General features: G+C 45.6%; 1 protein-coding gene across 1 annotated transcript in view; it reads right to left on the bottom strand.

Moving 5' to 3' along the window:
- Nucleotides 1-6,340: 6,340 nt before the first annotated feature.
- Nucleotides 6,341-26,329, bottom strand: part of LOC136633510 (scavenger receptor cysteine-rich type 1 protein M130-like) — a 204,910-nt gene continuing 184,921 nt past the window's right edge. The window contains exons 14-17 of the mRNA XM_066609271.1: nt 24,355-24,492; nt 24,035-24,133; nt 21,107-21,184; nt 6,341-6,426 (exon numbers count right to left, since the gene is read on the bottom strand). Coding sequence (XP_066465368.1) covers nt 6,341-6,426; nt 21,107-21,184; nt 24,035-24,133; nt 24,355-24,492 — 401 coding nt within the window. The remainder of the gene's footprint in view (nt 6,427-21,106; nt 21,185-24,034; nt 24,134-24,354; nt 24,493-26,329) is intronic.

The following is a 26,329-nucleotide window of genomic DNA, read 5'->3' as shown; positions in this document are numbered from 1 at the left end:
TGCTTCTGAACACGGGACAAACGGGGGTATCCATTTTGGGTTGCAAATCCACATTTTCATGTGCATTATAGAAAAAAATCCTGACTTTAGAATGACATATTTGCAAAAATATGAAATTTTATTTTTTCTCCTCTAAATTGCATTAATTCCTGAAACGAAACTGTGGGGTCAAAATACTCCTGACCCCCCTCAGTGATTACATTAAGGGGTATAGTTTATAAAATGGGGTCATTTGTGAGGGTATCTATCATTCTGACACCTTGGCTTGGTGTAGGAAAACAAAGTGTTCCTCAGAATGTTGATAATCAATGTTAAATTTGTACGTCTCTAGAGATGAGCGAGCGTACTCGGATAAGCACTACTCGCTCGAGTAATTTGTTTTATCCGAGTATCGCTGTGCTCGTCCCTGAAGATTCGGGTGCCGGCACGGAGCGGGGAGCTGCAGGGGAGAGCGGGGAGGAACGGAGGTAAGATCTCTCTCTTCCTCTCTCCCGCCCGCTCTCCCCTGCTTTCCGCTGCGACTCACCTGTCAGCCGCAGCGGCACCCGAATCTTCAGGGACGAGCACAGCGATACTCGGATAAAGCAAATTACTCGAGCGAGTAGTGCTTTTCCGAGTACGCTCGCTCATCTCTATACGTCTCCTAAATGGTAAAAAAAAAAAGAAAGCTTTTCCAATCGTCACCCAGTATAAAGTAAACAGATAGAAATATATATCTTATCAAAAATTTCTATATTATGTTTGCACATATTTGAGATATTGCAGTTGGAAATGTGAAAAAAATGATGAGTTTTTCAAAATTTTCAATTTTGACGCTTTTAATAAATATACACAAATCCTATCGGTTTATTTTTCACCACCTAAATGAAATACAACATGTGGCAAAAAAAATAATGTCAGAATCACTTGGATATGCAAAACCTTTACGGAGTTATTTCATGTTTAAGTGACACATGTCAGATTTCCAAAATTTGGCTGGCACAAACAGGCTTGGTCACTAAGGGATTAAAAAAGCTGTTTTTTTTTTTGTTTGTTTGTTTGTTTTCTTTGGATAAAAATCTGTGTAAGGCCTCCTTCCCACGAGCGTGACGGGCTCCGCCGCGTAATATTACGCAGTGAAGCCCGTCACGGCGCCCCCCCAGAGACCCCATACTTACCAGCGGAAGATCGCGTGAAGACGCTTCCCCGCCCACCGCCGTCGCGTCATGTGACACACCCACCGCGTCACGTGACGTGGCCGGCCGCGTCATATGACGCGCAGCGGTAGGCGGGGAAGCGTTTTTTCACGCTATCTTCCGCTGGTTGCAGTGGGAGATAGCGTGAACGGACGGCTTCCATTGACTGCAATGGAAGCCGTCAGCGCGTACACCCGCGGCAAATAGAACATGCTGCGGGTGACAACGGGAGATTTCACGGTGCGTAATTCCGCGGTGGAATTACGCATCGTGTGCATTGTGCTATTAGGTTTAATAGAACCTAATAGCATGGGGCAACGCAGCGGATTTTTGCCGCGGATTTACGCGGCGTAAATCCGTTCGTGGGAAGGGGGCCTAAGAAACTGCCTTAAGGGCATATGGACCCAAACTGTCCATGTATTATAGGGCATTAGGGGCCACTGCGGTGGTAATGCCTGGTACAACATGACTCCACCAGTTATAGCAGCTGTTCATAGAAGGGGCTGAAAAAGCCAAAGAAGTTACAACTTCTCCTAGCAGCTGATCATCTGGATGGATTCTGTTTTCTTCAAGAAACCATCTTCTTTTGAGATCAAGATAAAATAATGATGATATGATAAGACTGCAAGGATTTATTTACACACGTGGATGTGTCACGGAAATCTCTGTGACACCAAATTGGTTCCCTTTATCTTAATGGGGTTGTTTTGGTAGCAAAATATGGACTTCTGTAAGTCCATCACATATCAGTAAATCGTCACCATTTCTCTCAGCTCCAGTTGCTGCTACATCATCATTCTCATAAGGTAATCCAGCGTCATCATAGTCATATTCTGAGGTCTTCTTCTCCGAATGGGAACCTAAAATAATACAATAATGATATATTACTAGTCCTGATAGTTGTGTTAGAAATACACATATATTGTTCCCATTACCAATTCACACAAATAGATATTATATAGAAGGATAGATAAAAGAATTTCATAACCATTGATAAAACCCACAATCTTTACAAATGATAGTGTATTTAATACCCCGGCTCAGAACTATAAAGGCCACACACAATTATGGATACATAGTAATACCTAGAATGAATAATAAAAATTAACTGATTACTATAAGATCAGAGAAACCAATGGAAACCCCATGAGATACATATACACAAGCCTTCTATGAGTCACAGGTTAATCTCTCCTCACATGCACTGGGTTCTGATTTTACAAGTCTTTACCTTTATGATTTTTATACACATTCTTGGATATATTGTGGTTATTTATGAGCATTAAACACCTTCAACAATGAAGAAAACATGATTATAATAACGTCTAGATTGGAGTCCTCAGAGTACAGTAGCTGCATCATACTATGGCACTCTAATTGTAGGTGCACTACCACTGTGCTCATGGGAGCAGGACCATGGCTATAATGTACAGCCACGGACCTGATCTAATGACAGAGAGACCTCTTATCTCCATCATGTAATGCCTTGTATGCCAGGATCAAAGCTGGAAGCAGAGGGGGAAAAGTCAGTTAATATTAAATGATAACAAAAACTTACAGCTAACGTCTCAGAATAAGCTGTCATGCACATGAGTAAGGCCGCCTGCAGACGGGCGGAAATTCCACGGCGGGATTTCCCACGGGATTTCCTGCGGGATTTCCGCCGCTGGAAGCTGCCATAGGATTGCATTAACAAACGCAATCCTATGTAGACAGCTGCGATTTGGCGGCGCGAAATCTCGCGAGCCAAACAAATCGCGGCATGCTCTCTTTCTGTGCAGGGCTCGCATAGCCCCGCACAGAAATGTCACTCGCTGGCCGCCGGCTCCGCTCTGGGCATGCGCCCGGCAGCCGGCACATGAAAGAGCTGGAGCCGCGGGAGCAGGTGAGTGTAACGCTGCTCTCTGCAGACGCTCTGGTCGGGTCCCGCTGCGAGAATTCTTGCAGTCGGATCCGACCCGGCTGTCTGCAGGCGGCCTAAAAAAGTAAAATAACATGTAAACACAATGGACAGATTTACTAATACTGTCTAATAGTTAGTGAAAACCTAAATTCCACAGTCTTAAATGCGCCAGATTTATCACAAATCAAAAAAATGGAAAAATACCTCTACAGCACCATCTACTGGATGGCAGCATTCTTGTAATTCAAAGTGACTGTATAATGCTCACCCCCTAGGTGTCTCCACACACTTTTTGGATGCTCTCCTTAAGGAGACACAACACCGCTTCTGACCCAGATTTATCACAGTGACTCATGTTGGATGATAAATCTGGCACTTTTTAACCCTTTCCAATCCAATTTGTATCCTGGTTTTCCTAGAGGGCTTACTCTTTTTCTGCTGTTATACAACAGCGCTATCTGCTGGCTAAAGCCAGTACTGCGTGAGGTGACACGTTGGGTAGACTCTTACAGTAGAGAGGCTGGTAATATGCAGTAAGAGAACCCCGACGGACATCTTCCAACATCGGAGCTGTACAGCCTTAAATCATAATGTCTTCAGAGGTTAGACAGTGGATTGGAAAGGGTTAAGGGCCTTTTTTACATGGGCTGATAAATAGTTCAGCATCTCACATCAAAAGGGAATTAGAATGATTATCGTATAATATAAATGCCGCACTGACTGAAGGACCAATGAGAATTTGTTCGCTTTTCGAAAAGTTCATCATTGTTTCTGTATGCAGAAAACTGAACAATGTATTGGTCAGTGTAAACAGGCAGTTGCTCATTTATGAATGACTGTCTGTTTACTGTGAATGAAGGGGAAGGGGGTGGCAGAACTATACTGGCCCCTCCCACCTCCACTCACTGAGCGAAGCTTGTTCCTGCGTAAAAGCACAGGAACGATTATTGCTGGTATGACATTTTGGACATGTGGGCCCTCAGGGGGTCTAGTCTAACTTTATGCCACTTATTAGCTTAGTTTACACCAGATTTTGATGATTTGATCTCTTTAATGATTAATAAACTTACTTGGTGAATTTTCTCCATTTATGTCATCTACATCATCATATGAAGGAACCTGGTCACTCTCAGCTTCTGGAATGAAAAGTCACATCACAGATAAATTCTGTCAGTTATCAGAAGCGTAACTTCTATAGAGGCACCCCACACAGCTACCATGGGACCCTGAGCTGGGAGGGCAAAAAGCCTGTCAGAAACTGTCAAAACTAGGACCGTAACTGTGCCTGAGTGTTGTTGGTTAGCATTGGGGGCGCTGACTCGCTCCAGCAGTGCTGTAGGCTGATGGCTTATAGACACTGGAAGCCACAAATGCAGGGAACCCAAGAGAGCAGCCAGAAGATGTGTCCTTGTATATGTGTATAGTCAATGTAAATTGTTTATGTGTGCACCTAATGGCCCCTTCAGAGGGATGGATTTGTGTGCAGTACGCAGATAATAGAACTCATTGACTCCAATGGGTTTATTCTCATTCTCCTATTTTACATGCGCATTCTTCATGCAGAAAGAAAAGTAGCATGCTTTATTTTAGTGTGCATGTGTGCACCAAAGGTCCTTATAGAAGTCTATGGAAGGTGTGCAAATGTGCACTCTATAGGCACGCAAATGTGCAATACGCTGCGCAATTCTGTGAAAAAAGTAACATATTTAGACCTCATTAGGCTAAGTAAATAGCCTTTTAATAGAGATGGGCGAATGTACTTGTCCGAGCTTGATGCTCATTCGCGCACTAGGGTGCTCGAGATGCTCGTTACTCGAGACGAGCATCAGACGGAACTCGAGTTAATTCCATTTCCTTCCCTGCATGTTTAGCGCCATTTTCTGGCCAATAGACATGCAGGGAAGGCATTACAACTTCCTCCTGTGACGTTCCAGCCCTATCCCACCCCCCTGCAGTGAGTGGCTGGCGAGATCAAGTGACCGACGAGTATTTAAAGTGGTCCCGCCCGCGGCTCGCCTCAGACACACGCTGGCAGAGATTAGGGAGGGTGCTGCTGGTGCTATAGTGAGAGTGTTGGCGTCTTAAAGAACCCCACCGGTCCTTCTTAGGGCCACATCTGACCGTATGCATTACTGTTGTGGATGCTGGGAGCAGTTTTGCACAAATTTTTGCAAAAACTTACAGGTAGCCTCTCAGAATAAGCTGTCATGCACATGAGTAAAAAAGTAAAATAACATGTAAACACAATGGACAGATTTACTAATACTGTCTAATAGTTAATGAAAACCTAAATTCCACAGTCTTAGGCCGCCTGCAGACGGGCTTCCCCGCAGAATTTCCTCCCATATATGCCTGCATAGGATTGCATTACAATACGCAATCCTATGCAGATGGTTGCGGTTTGTCTGCGAGAAATCACTCACAGAAAACAAACCGCGGCATGGTCTAATTCTGTGCGGAGCTCGCAGAGCCCCGCACAGAAATGTCACTCCCCGGCCGCCGACTTCGTTCTGCGCATGCGCCGGCTGCTGTGAGTTCCGCGCTGCTCTCTGCAGGTGCTTGGGTCGGGTCCCGGTGCGAGAATTCTCACAGCCGGATCTGACCCAGCCGTCTGCAGGCGGCCTAAAATGTGCAAGATTTATCACAAATCAGAAAAATGGAAAAATACCTCTACAGCAACATCTATTGGATGGCAGCATTCTGTCAATTCAAAGTGACCGTATAATGCTCACCACTAGGTGTCTCCACACACTTTTTTGGATGCTCTCCTTAAGGAGACACAGCACCGCTTCTGACCCAGATTTATCCCAGTGACTCATGTTGGATGATAAATCTGGCACCTTTTAAGGGCCTTTTTACATGGGCTGATAAATAGTTCAGAATCTCACATCCAGAGGGAATTAGAATGATTATCGTTCAATATAAATGCCGCACCGACTGAGGGACCAATGAGAATTTGTTCGCTTTTCGTTCATCGTTGTTTCTGTATGCAGAAAACTGAACAATGTATTGGTCAGTGTAAACAGGCAGTTGCTCATTTATGAATGACTGTCTGTTTACTGTGAATGAAGGGGAAGGGGGTGGCGGAACTATACTGGCCCCTCCCACCTCCACTCACTGCGCAAAGCTTGTTACAGTGTAAAAGCACAGGGACGATTATTGCTGGGATGACATTTTGGACATGTGGGCCCTCAGGGGGTCTAGTCTAACTTTTTACCACTTATTAGCTTAGTTTACACCAGATTTTGATCATTTGATCTATTTAATGATTAATAAACTTACTTGGTGAATTTTCTCCATTTATGTCATCTACATCATCATATGAAGGAATCTGGTCACTCTCAGCTCCTGGAATGAAAAGTCACATCACAGATAAATTCTGTCAGTTATCAAAAGCGTACCTCCTATAGAGGCACCCCACGCAGCTACCATGGGACCCTGAGCTGGGAGGGCAAAAAGCCTGGCAGAAACTGTCAAAACTAGGACCGTAGCTGTGCCTGAGTGTTGTTGGTTAGCATTGGGGGCGCTGACTCGCTCCAGCAGTGCTGTAGGCTGATGGCTTATAGACACTGGAAGCCACAAATGCAGGGAACCCAAGAGAGCAGCCAGAAGACGTGTCCCTGTATATGTGTATCGTCAATGTAAATTGCTTATGTGTGCACCTAATGGCCCCTTCAGAGGGATGGATTTGTATGCAAATTTTGTGCGCACTGTATGCAGATAATAGAACTCATAGTCTCCAATGGGTTTATTCTAGAGATGAGCGAGCTTACTCGTCCGAGCTTGATACGCGTTCGAGTATTAGGGTACTCGAGATGCTCGTTACTCGTGACAAGCACCACGCCGTGTTCGAGTCAATTCCATTTCCTTCCCTGAAAGATTTGCGCCATTTTCTGGCCAATAGACATGCAGGGAAGGCATTACAACTTCCTCCTGTGACGTTCCAGCCCTATCCCACCCCCCTGCAGTGAGTGGTTGGCGAGATCAAGTGACCGCCGAGTATATAAAGTGGGCCCGTACGCGGATCGCCACAGACGCACGGTGGCAGAGATTAGGGACAGTGCTGCTGCTGCTATAGGGAGAGCGTTAGTGTCTACAAGAACCCCAACGGTCCTTCTTAGGGCCACAGCTCACCTAGTGCACTACTGTTGTGGCTGCTTGGAGTAGTTTTGCCCTTTTTTTTTTTTTGTATATCGGGCGTGCAGCCCCATTACAGCTATAGTGTTCTCAGGCTGCAGTCTGTACTATGTAGTATAGGGGAAGTATTGGTGAGGCAGGGACAGTGGTAGTGTGGAATCCTGTCTACAACAACCCCAACGGTCTTTCTTAGGGCTACCTGTGACCGTGGTTGCTAGGAGTTGTAGTACCTCAGTATTGCACAGCAAGGCCTGCGTTCAGCCTTCAGTTAAATTTTTTGCTGGGTGCAGTTAGTGTAACGTAAGCGCTGTCTGCCTCCAAGTGCACACCAAGAAACCACAATTTTTTTACACCGCTCTGTTACCCGTCAGCTGCCTGCACAGTGTACGGTGACAGACACCCATAGAGGGAAAGTCCAATACGCGCTCCATAGCCTGCATTGCATTGAAAAATACATATTTTAAAAAAGAAATCCTTTTTACGGCTGCCTGTGACCCACTGCATTTCACTGCGTGGCCTGTGGGACTTGAGGTGCATCAAAACTGCATAGTGCACAGCAAGGCTTGCGTTCAGCCTTCAGTTAAATTTTTTGCTGGGTGCAGTTAGCGTAATGTAAGCGCTGTCTGCCTCCAACTGCACACCAAGAAACCACAAATTTTTTACACCGCTCTGTGTTACCCGTCAGCTGCCGGCACAATGTACGGTGACAGACACCCATAGAGGAAAAGTCCAATACACGCTCCATAGTCAGCATTGCATTGAAAAATACATATTTTAAAAAAGAAATCCTTTTTACGGCTGACTGTGTCCCAGTGCATTTCACTGTGTGGCCTGTGGGACTTCAGGTGCATCACAATTGCATATTGCACAGCTAGTCCTGCTTGCATCCTTCCTTATAATTTATCTCTGGCTTCATTTTGCGTGATATAACCGCTGGCAGCCACCAACTATGCGGCAATAATTCACAAATTTTTTTACACCGCTCAGTGTCTGCTCGATTCTTAATCCATCATGCTGAGAGGTAGGTGTAGGAGTAGAGGACGTGGACGCGGTCGAGGACGCGGAGTTCCAAGTGAGGGTGTGGGCATAGGCCCAGTTCTGGGTACAGGTGAATCGCAGTCGGCTGCTGCGGGATTAGGAGAGAGGCACGTTTCTGGGGTCCCCAGCTTCATATCACAATTTTTGGGTCCACGTCGTAGACCTTTATTACAAAATGAGCAGTGTGAGCAGGTCCTGTCGTGGATGGCAGAAAGTGCATCCAGCAATGTCTCCAGCACCTGTCTTCTACGCCGTCCACTGCTGCAACTCTGAATCCTCTGGCTGCTGCTCCTCCTTTCTACCAGCCTCCTCACTCCATGACAATGACACATTCTGAGGAGCAGGCAGACTCCCAGGAACTGTTCTTGGGCCCCTGCCCAGATTGGCAACAATGGTTCCTCTCCCACCTGAGGAGTTTGTCGTGATCGATGTCCAACCTTTGGAAAGTTTCCGGGGTCTGGGGGATGAGGCTGGGGACTTCCGGCAACTGTCTCAAGAGCTTTCAGTGGGTGAGGAGGACGATGACGATGAGACACAGTTGTCTATCAGTGAGGTAGTAGTAAGGACAGTAAGTCCGAGGGAGGAGCGCACAGAGGATTCGGAGGAAGAGCAGCTGGACGATGAGGTGACTGACCCCACCTGGTTTGCTAAGCCTACTGAGGACAGGTCTTCAGAGGGGGAGGTAAGTGCAGCAGCAGGGCAGGTTGGAAGAGGCAGTGCGGTGGCCAGGGGTAGAGGCAGGGCCAGACCGAATAATCCACCAACTGTTTCCCAAAGTGCCCCCTCGTGCCATGCCGCCCTGCAGAGGCCGAGGTGCTCAAAGGTGTGGCAGTTTTTCACTGAGAGTGCAGACGACCGACAAACAGGGGTGTGCAACCTTTGTCGCGCCAAGATCAGCCGGGGAGCCACCACCACCAGCAGGCATATGATGGCCAAGCACCCCACAAGGTGGGACGAAGGCCGTTCACCGCCTCTGGGTTGCACCACTGCCTCTCCCCCTGTGCCCCAACCTGCCACTCAGATCCAACCCACCTCTCTCGACACAGGCACGAGCGTCTCCTGGCCTGGACCCACACCCTCACCTCCGCTGTCCTCGGCCCCATCCAGCAATGTCTCTTAGCGCAGAAACCAGATGTCGCTAAGAGAATCGTTGGAGCAAAAGCGCAAATACGCCGCCACGCACCCACACGCTCAAGCTTTAAATGTCCACATAGCCAAATTGATCAGCCTGGAGATGCTCCAGTACAGGCTTGTGGAAACGGAGGCTTTCCAAAACATGATGGCGGCGGCCCCGCGCTACTCTGTCCCTAGTCGCCACTATTTTTTACGGTGTGCTGTCCCAGCCCTGCAACATTGTTCGCGCCCTCAGCAGCGCGGTTACTGGCAAGGTCCACTTAACAACGGACACATGGACAAGCACAGGCGGGCAGGGCCACTATATCTCCCTGACGGCACATTGGGTGAATTTAGTGGAGGCTGGGACCGAGTCAGAGCCTGGGACCGCTCACGTCCTACCCACCCCCAGAATTGCGGGCCCCAGATCAATGCTGGTATCTGCGGCGGTGTATGCCACCTCCACTAAATCTTCCTTCTCCTCCTCCTCCTATGCAACCTCTGCCTCGCAATCGAGATATGTCAGCAGCAGCACGTTGCCAGCAGTCGGTGTCGCGCGGCAGCACAGCGGTGGGCAAGCATCAGCAGGCTGTGCTGAAACTACTCAGCTTAGGAGAGAAAAGGCACATGGCCCACGAACTGTTGCATGGTCTGACAGAGCAGACCGACCGCTGGCTTACGCCGCTGAGCCTCCAACCGGGCATGGTCATATGTGACAATGGCCGTAACCTGGTAGCGGCTCTGCAGCTCGGCAGCCTCACGCATGTGCCATGCCTGGCCCACATCTCTATAATTTGGTTGTTCAGCGGTTTCTGAAAGGCTACCCACACTTGTCAGACCTCCTCGGCAAGGTGTGCCGGGTCAGCGCACATTTCTGCAAGTTCAACACCGACGCTGCCACCCTTCGGACCCTGCAACATCGGTTTAATCTGCCAGTGCACCGATTGCTTTGCGACGTGCGCACAAGGTGGAACTCTACGCTCCACATGTTGGCCAGGCTGTATGAGCAGCGTAGAGCTATAGTGGAATACCAACTCCAACATGGGCGGCATAGTGGGAGTCTGCCTCCTCAATTCTTTACAGAGGAGTGGGCCTGGATGGCAGATATCTGCCAGGTCCTTGGAAACTTTGAGGAGGCTACCCAGATGGTGAGCGGCGATGCTGCAATCATTAGCGTCACCATTCCCCTACTATGCCTGTTGAGAAGTTCCCTGCAAAGCATAAAGGCTGATGCTTTGCGGTCGGAAATGGAGGCAGGGGAAGACAGTATGTCACTTGGTAGTCAGAGCACCCTCATGTCTATATCCCAGTGCGTTGAGGAGGAGGAGGAGGAGGAGGGGGAGGAGCCAGACGAGGAGGAGCTGGAAGAGACAGCTGGGCCCATTGCAGAGGGTACCCATGCTGCTTGCTTCTCATCCATTCAGCGTGTATGGCCTGTGGAGGAGGAGGAGGAGGATCCTCAAAGTGATCTTCCTAGTTAGGACAGCCATGTGTTGCGTACAGGTACCCTGGCACACATGGCAGACTTCATGTTAGGATGCATTTCTCGTGACCCTTGCGTTAGACGCATTCTGGCCTCTACGGATTACTGGGTGTACACACTGCTCGACCCACAGTATAAGGAGAACCTTTCCACTCTCATTCCCGAAGAGCAAAGGGGTTCGAGAGTGATGCTATACCACAGGGCCCTGGCGGACAAACTGATGGTAAACTTCCCATCCAACAGCGCTAGCGGTAGATGGCGCAGTTCTGAGGGCCAAGTAGCAGGAGACGCGCGGAGATCAGGCAGCATGTTCAGCGCTGGCAGGGGAACACTCTCCAAGGCCTTTGCCAGCTTTATGGCTCCCCAGCAAGACTGTGTCACCACTCCCCAGGAAAGGCTGAGTCGGAGGGAGCACTGTAAAAGGATGGTGAGGGAGTACATAGCCGATCGTACCACCATCCTCCGTGACGCCTCTGCTCCATACAACTACTGGGTGTCAAAGCTGGACATGTGGCACGAACTTGCGCTGTATGCCCTGGAGGTGCTTGCTTGCCCTGCCGCTAACGTCTTGTCAGAGAGGGTGTTTAGTGCAGCTGGGGGAATCATCACGGATAAGCGTACACGCCTGTCAACTGCCAGTGCTGACGTGCTTACACTCATAAAGATGAACAAAGCCTGGATTTCCCCAGACTTCTCTTCTCCACCAGCGGAGAGCAGCACTATATAAACAATCTTTTCGCTGCAACCTCAGATAAAAACACTCTTCTCCATCACCGTAGAAAAAGGGACATTTACCTTTGTCAATCGGTGTATATTAGTCGTCCTCCTCCTGCTCCTCCTCCTGAAACATCCTGCCATCACGCTAAACTGCCAATTTTTCTGCGGCCCAAAAGCCTCATAACTTTTCTAAAACAATATTTCTACGTTTGTAACTGAAGCATTTAAACTTCAACATGAACCAATTTTTGTAACTGGGATGCCTCCAGGGTGTGTTACAAATTAAGACACAGTAAGCTGAAATATTAATGGGTGTCACCTGCCCTCTCTGTTGAGCAATTTTTCTGGGGTACATTTCTACTGTTGGTATAACAATTTTTTGGGCCCTCGTCTACACTGTAATCCAAGTAATTTTTCTGGCCTTCGCCTACACTCATGGTACACCAATGTGTCCGGGGTTGGCCTACACTCTTGCTACAGAAATGTCACACGGGTCTGCCTGCTTATAATTCTGCCACAGTAATGCTACTGGGGTCTGCCTATAATTCTGCGACAGAAAGGTTACTTCGGTCTGCCTATTCTTCTACTCCTGAACTGTTAAAGGGGTCTGCCTACACTGCAGCTACTGAAATGTTCCTGGGGTCTGTCTATACTGTTACTATGGAAATGTTACTGGGGTCAGCCTACACTGCTGCTGCGGAAATGTTACTGGGGTCAGCCTAGACTGCTGCAACGGAAATGTTAAAAGGGGTTTGTCTATACTGTTACTACAACTGAAAAGTTACTGGGGTCTGTCAATACTGCTGCAAATGAAATGTTACTGGGGTCTGTCCATACTGCTACAAATGAAATGTTACTGGGGTCAGCCTACACTGCTGCTGCGGAAATGTTAAAGGGGTCTGTCTATACTGTTACTACTACTGAAATGTTTCTGGGGTCTGTCTGCACTGCTGGAACTGAAATGTTACAGGGGTCTGTCTATACTGTTGCTATTGAAATGTTACTGGTGTCTTTCCCTACTGATACAACTGAAATGTTACAGGGGTCTGTCTATACTGTTGTTACTGAAATGTTACTGGGGTCTCTCCCTACTGCTGCCAATGAAATGTTACTGGGATCTCTCCCTACTGTTAGTACTGAAATGTTACTGGGGTCTGTCCCTACTGATACTACTGAAATGTTACAGGGGTCTGTCTGCACTGCTGCAACTGAAATATTACAGGGGTCTGTCTGCACTGCTGCAACTGAAATGTTACTGGGGTCTGTCCCTACTGATACTACTGAAATGTTACTGGGGTCACTCCCCACTGTTTGTACCGAAATGTTACTGGAGACTGTCTGAACTGCTGGAACTAAAATGTTACTGGGGTCTGTCCCTACTGTTGGAACTGAAATGTTACTGGGGTCTGTCCCTACTGTTACTACTGAAATGTTACTGGGGTCTGTCTGAACTTCTTGAACTTTTCAGCGACCCAGTTACTGGGAAGGTGCATATAACCATGGACACGTGGACAGGACACGTACTGCCTCAAAAACATCCCCCTTCTCCTCCTCCAACAATGAAAACATTCTTGGCAAATGCTTTCACAGTGGTCCGTCTGGCGGCAGTCCAAGATTTTCACCTTAAATGACATAATAAGAAAGCCCCCCACCACCCCCTTGCCACAGCACACTCAATCCTGGCCACATTCCGAAAACCAACTAAATAAAAGCGCCCTACTATGTCCACACTCCACAACTTAATCCTGGCCACATCCGGACAATCAACTAAATAAAAGCGCCCTACTATGTCCACACTCCACAACTTAATCCTGGCCACATTCCGACAATCAACTAAATAAAACCGCGCTACTAGGTCCCCAGGCATGACAATTTTTCACCAACGTGGTTACTGGGAAGGTGTATATAACCACGGACACGTGGACAGGACACGTACTGCCTCAAAAACATCCCCCTCCTCCTCCAACAATGAAAACATTCTTGGCAAATGCTTTTTCAGTGGTCCGTCTGGCGGCAGTCCAAGAATTTCACCTTAAACGACACAATAAGAAAGCCCCCCACCACGGCCCACTTTATCCTGGCCACATTCCGAAAACCAACTAAATAAAACTGCGGTACTAGTCCGTTATCCCTAGCTGAAGCTTTCAGCGGACTGGTAGAGCAATGGTGGCTTCCAACTTGTTGGTACTGCTAAGTCCAAAGATAAGCATACAGCTGAGGTTAGAATACAGGTGACTATAGAACACACCATCCCTGCAGGGCAAGGGACAGAGTAGCAGCAGGCACGGATCCTTGGTGGAAGTAGGCCAGCTGAGACCCACATACTCCCTGAATGATTTTGGACTGACCGATGATGAGGCCTTTATTTGTGATCATCTTTGGTAATTCCTAAGAAAGATGCGTAGTAGTAGCCAGAAACTTGGATTGCTATTTGCTAACACTTTGAAATGGACAACAGAAAACATTTGAATGAAGCCTTTTCATATTTCAGCTTGAGATGAGAAGGAGTGCAGACTTTCAGTACCTTGAATATCATTTTCATTGCAATCAAATGCCCCTCTCTTGTCTCAGAAAATACTAGCTTTTCCCACGTAGGTGTTGTCTATCTGCCTATACTGTTACTACTGAGATCCCACTAATACTGGGCTCTGCCTATACTGCTGTTACGGAAATGTTATAGGGGTCTATCGATACTGTTACTACTGAAATGTAACTGATACTGGGCTCTGCCTATACTGCAGCTACTGAAATGTTACTGGGGTCTGTCTATACGGTTACTACAGAAGTGTTAATAGGGTCTCCCTAGACTTCAGCAACATAACTGTTAGTGGGGTCAGCTTATACCTTTGCTACAGGAGTATTACAGGGGTCTGCGCATACTATGGGTGCACTAAGTGTTCCCATTGCGGTGTTCAACGTTCATGGCCCCCCCCAAAAAATAACCCAGACTGACTAGGGCATGCAGTGAGGGCCGAAGCCTACCTGCATTTTATCTCACGTTACCTTAGCTATTCGGGGCACTGCAATGTTATGAATAATTCACCGAAAAAGCCAAAAATCAAATACCCCTTACTCTTCAAAGCAGACACGGTCGCCATAGGCAGTATCGCCACAAGGCAGGCACAATCGCCATCAGCAAGATCGCAGTAGGACACGCGCAACCACCATAAGCACTACAAATATGCCGGCAGCCAGATAATGCTGTGGAGGAAAAACTTGTACCTGTCTGTGTCTATTTATAAAAAAACCCGTCTTACTGGGGCATGCAGTGTGGGCCGAAGGCCACCTGTATTTAATCTGACGTTAGCTCTGCTGTCCGGGGCACTGCAATGGGATTTATTTATGTACCGCCGGTGGCTTCCCTGGACCCACCCATGCTGTGGGTGCACACGGAATTCACATAGGGGAGTTGTACCTGCCTGTGTCTATTTATAAAAAAACCCAGTCTGACTGGGTCATGCAGTGTGGGCCGAAGCCCACCTGTATTTTATCTGACGTTAGTTCTGCTGTCCAGGGCACTGCAATGGGATTTATTGATGTACTGTCGGTGGGTTCCAGGGAGCCACCCATGCTGTGTGTGCACACAGAATTCCCATTGCGGAGTGGTACCTGCCTGTGACTATTTATAAAAAAAAAACAGTCTGACTGGGGCATGCAGTGTGGGCCGAAGCCCACCTGTATTTTATCTGACGTTAGCTCTACTATCCGGGGCACTGAATTGGGACAAACTACAGGAGCAATACAGCGCTAATGAGACGTGCACAGCTACACTAGCATGGGAGTCTGCTCTAGGCCCACGATTGCTGAGGGTTTGTGCAGAGGCCTATGTCCTGGGTGCAGTGAAAGTCCGCTTCCTGCCTAGGATTGCTGAAGCTGTGGGCTGAGGCCTATGTCGTGGGTGCGGTGCAGGTCTGCCATGTTTGGCCGCTCAGATGTATTAATTGTTCATGTCTTGGGTTGCCTACTACCCACCTATGCTGTTGGTGCCCACTTAGTTACCATCGCGGTGTTTGACCTGTCTGGCACAAAGACACTGACTGACTTGGGTAGGAGGCAGAGTGCAGATGGCTTTCCCCTTGCGGTGTCGATTGAGCTATGCGACACCTTGACAGAATGAATACTGTGTGGGCACATAGATTCCCCATTGCTATGCCCACGTTTGCAGCTCCTGACGGAGGTGGCACAGGATTGGATCTCTCATTGCTTCTGTACAGCATTGTGGGGTATCGCTCCGCCCCTTTTAAAGAGGGTCGCTGCCTGGCCCTGCCAACCCTCTGCAGTGTGTGCCTCCGGTTCCTCCTGATTGCAGACACACTTATAAATAGACATGAGGGTGGTGTGGCTATGCAGCCAGCGTGTGGCATGAGGGCAGCTGAAGGCTTCGCAGGGACACTTTTGCGTGCGCTGCGGACGCAGGGTCGTGTCGGAGGGTTGGGCCGCATGTAACCCAGGAGAAGAGGCAGCGGTGTGTCCGGCAGGCAGTGATTGTGCTTAGTTGGAGGTAGTGTGATGCTTAGCTAAGGTGTGCCTTGCTAATGAGGGTTTGTCCAAAGTAAAAAATGTTAGGGGGGGCAGCCCACTCTTGCCGCTATTGTGGCTTAATAGTGGGACCTGGGAACCTGAAATGCAGCCCAGCATGTTGCCCCTCGCCTGCCCTATCCGTTTCTGTGTCGGTTCTATCACTTTCTTGGGTTTTCCAGATTTTCACAAATGAAAACCTTAGCGGAGCATGGGTCATATACAAAAATGCTCGAGTCACCCATTGACTTCAATGGGGTTCGTTACTCGAAATGAACTCTCGAGCATTGCGGAGAGTTCGACTCCAGCAACGAGCACCCGAGCATCTTGGTGCTCGCTCATCTCTACTGGTAATTTTTCTGTTTTTACTCACTCAGTGATTATCCCACTCAGAGCTGGGTGTTATGCATGCTGGTTTGTAGTGTCTCTCTCTACTTCCCCGACGACATACTGGACACCTGTAGTCCCTGTCTGCATCTTATGCGAACCCTTCTCCCTTCCACTTTGACAGGTGTGGCCTCCGGACATCTGATGTCATGTATAGTCAGATGGGTGACTCCTGACATGGTTCCCTTTATGTCAGCATGGTGGATAACTTTCTTTCCCCTTGGTGTGAGGACACTTGTACTAGCTATGGTTTGCTATCTGTATGCATGCAAGCTCTGGGTGGGGTTCCTGTTCTTGGAAGTATGCATTACCTTGTGTGTAGGTGTGAACAGCGACTTGTTTTGTATGTCTGTGCAGGTTGCGAGACGTGCTGTCTGAGCAGTTGTGTTCTGTGTGTGTGAACAATGTTGTATCCTGTGTTTTGTGCATCTCTCCAAGTTCCTTATCAGGGATAGCCAGGTTACGGGATGAAGACAGAGGGGCTGTCCTTATCGGGACGATCATCCCACTTTTAGGCAGGGGTGCCCCACGTTCCTTGATTAGTAAGGGACAGGTGTGCTTACATCTTTGCCTGGAGTGGTGCAATTGGTCCTTGGAAATACTATGAGTCTGATTGTGGTTTTATTAAGACACCACCCTGCGTCTGTGCTGAGGCGTGGTGCACCCAGCGGACATAACAGTGTCCTTAATAGGGAAGCATATCGGACACTAAAAATAGGTACACGTCAGCTATTGGTTACACTAAAGGAATTATTAACTTTATTTTTATTAATTATGCTAATCCATATTTATGCCATATGTATTACATTTCATTGTAGAATTGTTTATTTGCACAGCCGTAATTAACCCCTTCCCGCTGCAGGGCGTAAGTTTACGTCCTGGCAGCCTGGTACTTCCCGCAACAGGGCGTAAACTTACGTCCTGGAGATAGCGCGGGATCACATATGATCTCGTGCTATCCCGCAGCCGGCGTCCCGCTGCAACAGCGGGGGGGACATCGGAGATGCCCCCCCGCTGTTAACCCCTTCCCTGCCTCGATCTAAGTAGATCGCGGCAGGGAAAGAGTTCATAGAGGGAGCGCGGCTCCCTCTGTGTCTCCGGCCGGAACTCGCGATGTCATCGCGAGAGCCCGGCCTGTCACCATGGCAACAGGACGCCAGACACTGGCGGCCTGTATTGCCTCTGCCTATGATCGCTGTATAAGCGATAAGGCATGACAGAGCAGTAGCTCTGCCATGCCTTATACCAGCGATCATCAGGGCAGTGGTTAAAGTCCCTCAGAGGGACACAAACAGTGTAAAAAAAACAAAGATTAAAAAAAGCATTTAAAAAAAATGTAAAAAAAGAGTAAAAAAAACATTTTTAAATGCTTTTTGTCAGATTAGCATAAAAAAAGGTGAAAAAAAATTTAAATCCCACATATTTGGTATTGTCGCGTCCATAGTGATGCGTACAATAAGTTGCACATGCTTTTGACTGTGCACGGAAAAAAACGCTAGAAAAAACGCTAAAAAACTGAGGCAAAATGCTAATTTTTAGCATTTTGCCTCACTAAAAACGCAATAAAAGTGATCAAAAAAGCCGTATGTACCCCATAATGAAACCAGTAAAAAGTACAGCTCGTCTCGCAAAAAATAAGCCCTCATAGAGCGCCGTACATCAAAAAATAAAAAAGTTACAGGACTTTGAATGCAGCAATTTAGAAAAAAAAAAGATTACCCAGAAAAAGGGTTTTTATTGCAGAAAAGTGGGAAAACCTGAAAAAAAATGTAAGAATTTTGGTATCGTTGTAACCGTACCAGTCCGCAGAAAAAATGGAATGTCTCATTTCTGCTGCATGAGTATCGCTGTAAAAGAGAAGAAAAAAAATCTATGGCAGAATTGATGCGTTTTCTCTCCCTGCTATCATTAAAAAAAAAAAAAAAAGTTTTACAATATAGTCTATGTACCCAAAAGTGGCACCGATAAAAACTACAGTTCGCCATGCAAAAAAACAAGCCCTCATACGGCCGCGTCGACGGAAAAATAAAAAAGTTATGACTTTTGATAAACGGAGACGCAAAACCGCCAAATATTGTTGCGTCCTTAAGCCCAAAATAGGCCATGTCATGAAGGGGTTAAGATATAACAGTTTATTGGTCCATGTATTATAATTTTTAGGAAGCTGTTGTGATCAGGGAGGCAGTTTCTTCTGAAACGTATCTTAGCGTGGACATAGCCTTGTATGGCACTTCTTAATATGTCATTTTAAATAATAAAATAAAGAAGCGTCCTTTTTATGAAGCATTTTGCTATTGTTTGTTAATTGCCAAGTGTCTCGTGGTTGGCTAGTGCACCGAAGAATCTTCATTTCTGATTCTTGAAATTATTTAACTGAACAGCAGAATGGAGCATTAAATATTCCAATTGAAATGCAAAACATTTTAAGTAGGGCGTGAGCAAACCGAATTTGAACAGCTCCCTGCAGATGTTGTCCTTTGTGTGATTTGAACCCATGACTCCAGCACCTCAAGGCAATAGTGCAAACTATTCATACTACTTCTTCCACCTTTCCTCTCCAGAAGATGTGAACAAGAAGAAACACTGGGAGAATACAAATTCCATACGAGGTTGGTCTGATTTGTTACTTCAGTGGATGAAGAGGATAAGGAGAAGAATGAGAAAAAAGGAGAAAGAGATCCTTCTGCAAATGGAAGGAGAAGGAGGAAGAAAGAAGTGATATGATGGCTGACTGGTTAATACTGTTGCCTTTCAGTACTGGGGTCCTAGATTTAAATTTGACCAAAGACAACATTTGCATAGAGCTTGAATGTTCTTTTTTTGTTTCTTGTTTTTCTTCTCCTCCTTTTCCTCCAAAGAACGAATATGGAAGAGAAGAAATGTGTTTGGTCAGAAGTTATTGCAAGAATCTTATCTTTTCTCACCGCAGACATGCTGAAAATACTTATTTTACCCTCATCCACTCTCGGCTCGATTATTGCAACTCGTTGCTGATCGGCCTCCCCTGCACCAGACTCTACCCTCTCCAATCCATCCTGAATGCGGCAGCCAGGCTCATCTTCCTGTCCAGCCACTACTCGGACACCTCTGCCCTGTGCCGGTCACTGCACTGGCTGCTTGTTAAATACAGAATTCAATTTAAACTCGCTACCTTCATCCACAAAGCCCTCCACAGCGCAGCGCCCCCCTATATTGTCTCCCTCATCTCAATCCATCACCCAGCCCTGGCTCTCCACCCTACTAACTAAACTAGACTGCACGCCCCTCTAATTCGAAATTCTCATTCCCGCCTCCAAGACTTCTCCAGAGCAGCAGCGGTCCTCTGGAACACATTACCAAAGGCTACCTGAGCAATCCAGGACTCACAGAACTTCAAGCATGCTCTAAAAACGTACTTCTTCGGGGAGGCATACCGCATTCCCTAAATAAACCCCGCCTGATAACATGCTCCCTGACCTACTGACTGCCCTTTCAGTCAAACCGTTTCTGCCGTCACACGGCTAAATGTCAGACCATTGTCTATGTGTATAGCATCCCTCACTCTCCACCTCGCCATACCGTGCACATCTCCACCCTGCCATACCGTGGAAGCTCGTTGGAGCAGGGCCCTCACCCCTTTTGTTTCCATCAACTGATTACTATGTAACCGTGGTTCTGTAACTTTTGTACTTTTGTCTTTCTGTATTCCCCTGTCTATGTACGCGCTGCGGAGTATGTTGGTGCTATACAAATAAAGATTATTATTATTAAGTTAGTGCTATTGCCTTGCAGTTCTGGAGTCTTAGGTTTAAATCTGACCAAGAACAACCTCTGCATGCACTTTATATGTTCCCTTTGTGTTTCTACTTGTTGTTATCCTCCTCCTCCATACAGCACGGTTGAAAGAAGTCTGGTGGTTTAGTGGTTTGCACTGATATCTTGCAGTGCTGGGTTCAAATCAGACCAAGGGCAACCACAGCATGCGGTTTTTCAAATCTTCTACTTCAGATGTTATACTTGTGAGATTTGAACCTTGGACCCCAGAATTGCAAGGCAACGGTGCCTACCACTGAACTACGTCCATTGAAGAACCACCACCATTACCTTCAGTGGGACCTTAAAAAGTGTTCAATACTAGTTATAGGGGTTTTTATAAACGGTTTGGACTAGGCAGAACTTTTTGACGAATTGATCAAACCAAACCTTTGATAAGTTTGCTCATATCTAATTTTGATCATGTCTAATTAGCTTCAGGATGGTTCCAATTAGAGAACTACAAATACAAGTTAATATTGGAAATCTGCTAGTGAAGTCCTGTCACCACTCCTGAAATAGCAATTTCAAAAGGGGAGCCTATGTGTAGTCTGATAATGTCGACTCTGACTGGTGAGTGTGAAAGTACATAGGGATGCCCCCAACTGGTAACGCCCCGTTATCAATTTATTTATAAATTTCAATTTGAAATATAATAGGAATGTCACAATGTAGTGTTCTAGAAAAGATACCCCAAAATAGTTTTCTCGTAGGAATACAAGTACTTACTATAAGAGACATATCAGGAGAGGTGACAGGTCCTTGTTAAGGAGGGAATAGTATAAAACACACAGTTCTCCACTAAGAACCTTTACCTATAAGACATAATGTGATTTCTATTACCTTGGTTAAGTATCTCATCCCTTCTCTCATCAGATGTGTAGTATTCCAATTTCTCTTCAAGGTCACTGAGGTCATCAACTACAGACAATATACAAGCACAACATAAATAACACCTCAGACTGGGAGATCCTATTTGAAGAGTCTTTTATAGATTAATTATGTTTTATGTTAAGTTCACATGTGACAGAAAATTTCTACTACAAATCTATAGCAAATCTGTAATGGTTGCATAAATGTTGCTGTGTGTTTGCCAAATTGTAACCATTTGCATTATAAGTTTAAAAATCTAGAGCATATCCTAAAATAAGCTTTGTTTTTTTTCTGTGGCATGTACATTGCTGACGATTTGGGGAGGCATTGCAGAGACCTGGGTTGGTATTTTTATTCCCATTGCAAACAGTGCTTGTAATATCAACCCAAACCGCTGTCAACTGTTCAGAGCTGTTAGTTTACAGCTTGAAATATACTGACAGCAGCCCAGCAAACAGCTGACTGCAGGGAATTTCAAGCAGTGGACCATGCCATTCAACTATTAAGAACCTATCCTGAGGATAGGTCATCAATAGTTAAGTGGAAAATCAATCTAAGGAAAAACGGAAAGTTATTGCCTAGATTACTAACCACTTAAACAAAGGAGCCAATTAAAAGCACTCGGAGGTAAAGTGAATAATGTTATCTTGCTAGAAAGGCACCTACCATGGTTAAGATATATTAGACAACAAGTGAACAGTGCTCAAAGTTGATGTGCTTGATAGTATTGCCAAAATCTCTAAAGAAATCTTTCTCTGCCTGTACTGAGGCTGAAAAATGCCTCCAACTACCATATCTGCAATTCACTGAATAATGGCATCAATTAAAAACTAACTATTTGTATATATTAAAATATCGATATCAAAATATACTGGGAAGGCAATCATGCTCAGCCACGAGTAATAGTCTATGATGATCCCTGACTCAATAGTGTATCACAAATACGGACAGGCAAACAAAAATGCAAACTTTCCACCTCTATCCCAGCAGTATAAACACTAGCAGGAGATAAGGTACAAGGTTAGAACATATTAGACCTCTTGATTAGGGGCTGCTGGTGAAATATGCCCCTGGATGACATAATTGGACTCAAAAACTCTTAAAGGGGTTGTCCCGCGCCGAAACGTTTTTTTTTTTTCCAACCCCCCCCCCCCCCCCCCCCGGCGCGAGACAACCCCGATGCAGGGACTTAAAAAAAAAACAGCACAGCGCTTACCTTAATCCCCGCGCTCCGGTGACTTCTATACTTACCGGTGAAGATGGCCGCCGGGATCTTCTTCCTCCGTGGACCGCAGCTCTTCTGTGTGGTCCATTGCCGATTCCAGCCTCCTGATTGGCTGGAATCGGCACGTGACGGGGCGGAGCTACACGGAGCCGGCATCCTGCACGAGAGGCTCCATTGAAGAAAGCAGAAGACCCGGACTGCGCAAGCGCGGCTAATTTGGCCATTAGACGCCGAAAATTAGTCGGCTCCATGGGAACGAGGACGCCAGCAACGGAGCAGGTAAGTGAAAAACTTCTTATAACTTCTGTATGGCTCATAATTAATGCACAATGTACATTACAAAGTGCATTAATATGGCCACACAGAAGTGTATAGACCCACTTGCTGCCGCGGGACAACCCCTTTAAGGATTCTAGACCCAATGCATTTCTATCTGATGAAGTGTGAGCAACAGTAATTGGAGTCTATAAAGACACTGGAAATAAACTGCCTCAATCAGGCAAGGTGGTGTAATAGAAGTGTTTCAAGTGTACAGTAATATATGTATATTTGTTCATGTATGCGGCATGTATAATCCAAAGTTATCCTGTGACATTTTTGGACCGGATGATGTAATTCAGTGCATCCAATAGTATCTCTGTGAATCATAATCCATTCATGGAGTACATAAAAGACACCCACATGGATATGTTCCCGGACAGCTACCCTATCTAGCCTACAAACAACTGAAATATATATACAGTCAAACCTCTAGTTTTATTATCTTCTAGTTTAGCTAGTTTCCAGTTTCATTGTTTTTTGAAAGCCAGAATTTCATCTCTAGTTTCACTGGTTGCTTCTAGTTTCATTGGCGGCCGCCGGCCCACGTGGCTTCGCTGCTGAAGCAGACCATGTGATCTCCTGCTCAGCGTCTCCTCTTGCTGATGCTGAAACGCTATCCACCCTTCTTCAGCATTACTGTGGGCACTAGTAAAACAGTACTGTAGTGTAACGTAAGTGGCCATATTTACCCAGATAACAAAGTGATAACTTAGGACAGATAATGTCACCGACAGTCCTAAGTTATAGCACAGAAAACACAGTAAGATGTTCAATAACATGATAAATACTCACTTACTCTTTACAGTAATCTTTTATATTCATTTATTATTATTGTTTTTGATATTAAAAACCATATTTATTTTCTATTAAATGTGGTTTTGTGTGTTTCTGGGAATGTATAGAACAAATTAATTGGATTTACATTGTTTCTTATGGAAATAATTGCCTCAAGTTTCTTAGTTTCAAGTTTGGCTGATTGCTTTCAGACGGATTACTAAGGAAACTAGAGGTTTGACTGTATATGATAGAAAGGTGTCAAAACACATCCTGCATCAAAGCTTGTTGGGTATTGAGCTAATTAGCCACACAGTACATTATATTAAGAAAGTAGATAGATTTAATTATTTGACTGATAAGTGTATATCCACTTCTAGATCTGTGGAGAACAATCATGTTTACAGTACTGAACAATATGCTAAAAGTTATAATAGAACTCCTTATCACACAGTAGAGCCTCACTTTATATAATTGATTTTAAGAAATAGTAATTAGAGATAAATATCTAGTGTTGGATTTACCCACTAACATGAGTTCTACAGCACATATTTCTAGATAGAATACAATTTACTTACCTGATTTCTGGGACCCGCTTTTGTTTTTCTCCAACAGCCTGAAATCAATTTCTTCATACACCGGGTCATGGAAAGAAACAGAAGTGACGTTTCTGAGGACTGAACAAAAAATGTAATGTTATATAAAAATATAAAAGATTAGATCTACAGAAATCAACACATAGATAACAGAACTAACACTCAACCAGATACAATGAACTCCAACGTGTATAGGACTTGTATAGTCCCGTCTGGTAACAGATCTGTGTATTAAAATGACAAACTGACTGGACTTTTGTATTCACTTATGTAAAAGTGTTCGCCATTATTTCTGCACTCACCTTTTTTATACCACTTGGATTGTCTCATCAAGTATACTATTATAATGACTGCAATACCAAGAAGGGGCAGGGAAATAATGGAGATCAGAAGGAACACATTAGAGACAATGGAAGTAGATGGCAGTGCTGGACGCTGGGCTGTAAGAAAATAGAAATAAAATCAGAACTGAAATAATGACATCTATACATCATGTACAGCAATCTAATATAATTAATATTCCACATATTATCCAGTTCAGATGAATCATATTTAATTATCTGTGTACAGGTTTCACACAAAGGATAACTATGTATAGGGTGAATTGCCAAAGTGTGGAGCACTGAGCTCCGTGCTGGTGACCTCCAATAGCAATATATAGTGCAGCTCTCTTAATGAAGACTTATTGCTTTCCTCTTTTGGGACCCTTAGTGAAATGCCCCATGATGTTGAAGAGAGATGCTAAAAAGGAGTGCAAGCGACTGATGGACTTTTTCTGCCCCACGGTCTGTAGCATGAGGTGGAAGAAAATTACGTGGCCTGGCATCTGCCAGCAGTTCTCCTATTAGTGGCAGTGGTTCCTTTAGTAAAGCATGAGGTTAGTCTTCTCATCAGGCCCTCTTTCCAGCTCATAACAATACAGACATTGCACTAGTCAGTGGTGGCTCCAAGCAAAAGCCCTGAGAAACAACTGCCTAAACTTGACTAGCAAGTCCTTTCAGGTTCTTTAATATCTGTACCTGCATTACCTCTTAGAAATATGCCATCTTCAAAAAATGCTGTATCTGAGACATTCATCAAAGAGATAATAACTTTATGAGGCTCCCTCCATCAACACCTGTGATATTTTACTGCTAAAGTGAACTCTACCATAAACTACCTTGGAGGCAGAGTAGATCCCCTAGAAAATAAAATAGGGGAGATTACCCAAGTGCATAATAGTAACATAGTGTTACGATCGTGTGAGCAAACTAAGAACGGGGCCCACACTGTTGTGAACCAAAGGAGAAAGAGGATGCATAACTGTTTCAGACAAACTTGCCCTGTGCTACTAGGGAGGATGACATGTCCCTACCTAAGTGGGGACATTGCCCCAATAAAAGGGCAGCCCAGCCTTTTTTTGAACTGGGCCCTAGCTGATCCTAGAAACCATGCCATAGAACAGGAGACATACACATGCCACATAACAGAGACAGAACAACAGGATGCACAGAGCAGAGAACACAGCATGCAGCAGCCAAAATGCAACCACTAGTAACAGATGATAAGCCCAATATAAATACCAGGTATTAGTTGATATTTTGTACAAAACATGGAAGCTAGCAGGCCTCTTCATGGCTCCTGGTTATACTGCTAGTCCCTACACTAACCAGGAGTCCAGCAGAGCCAGACACAGTTCACACAGCAAGCTACACAGGACAGGACACAGATAACAGGTCACATAACAATCTGACATAAAACTGACAGAAAAAAAAACGTACAAACGGACATGAACCAGCAAGACACAGATCACACCGCAAGCTGCAACAGATAGAATTCATGACTGCTCACTCTGGAATCCAGATAGACAATGACATGAGCTGGGTTCATACGTGAGCTCAAACCCAGGGGATTGGCTAGCAGGAGATCACCACACCCAGCTTGCTCAATTAACCCTCAACAACCTGTGGAGCTGTGCTGCTAAAGACAATAGTGCTACAGGTCTCTGCAGCACATGTAACACATACTATGTTAGGCTGAATGAAGACAATGTCCATCTAGTTCAGCCTGTTTCAACCCCCCTTTGTTTATCCAGAGGAAGGCAAAAAAACAAACAATGAGGCAAAAGCCAATTAGCCCATTTGCGGGAAAAATTAATTCCCGACTCCATAATGGCAGTCAGAATCATCCCTGGATCAACATTTGATAGTTCCTACCTGACTGTAAGACCTGGATCAACAATTCCACTGGTCACCTAATGTCTATATTCTGCAATATCATAGCGCTCTAGAAAGACAT

This window comes from Eleutherodactylus coqui, chromosome 6 (assembly GCF_035609145.1).
Source record: "Eleutherodactylus coqui strain aEleCoq1 chromosome 6, aEleCoq1.hap1, whole genome shotgun sequence".
Lineage (NCBI taxonomy): Eukaryota > Metazoa > Chordata > Amphibia > Anura > Eleutherodactylidae > Eleutherodactylus > Eleutherodactylus coqui.
The sequence above is the reverse complement of the archived record's forward strand: the minus strand, read 5'-3'. Positions and strand labels throughout refer to the sequence as shown.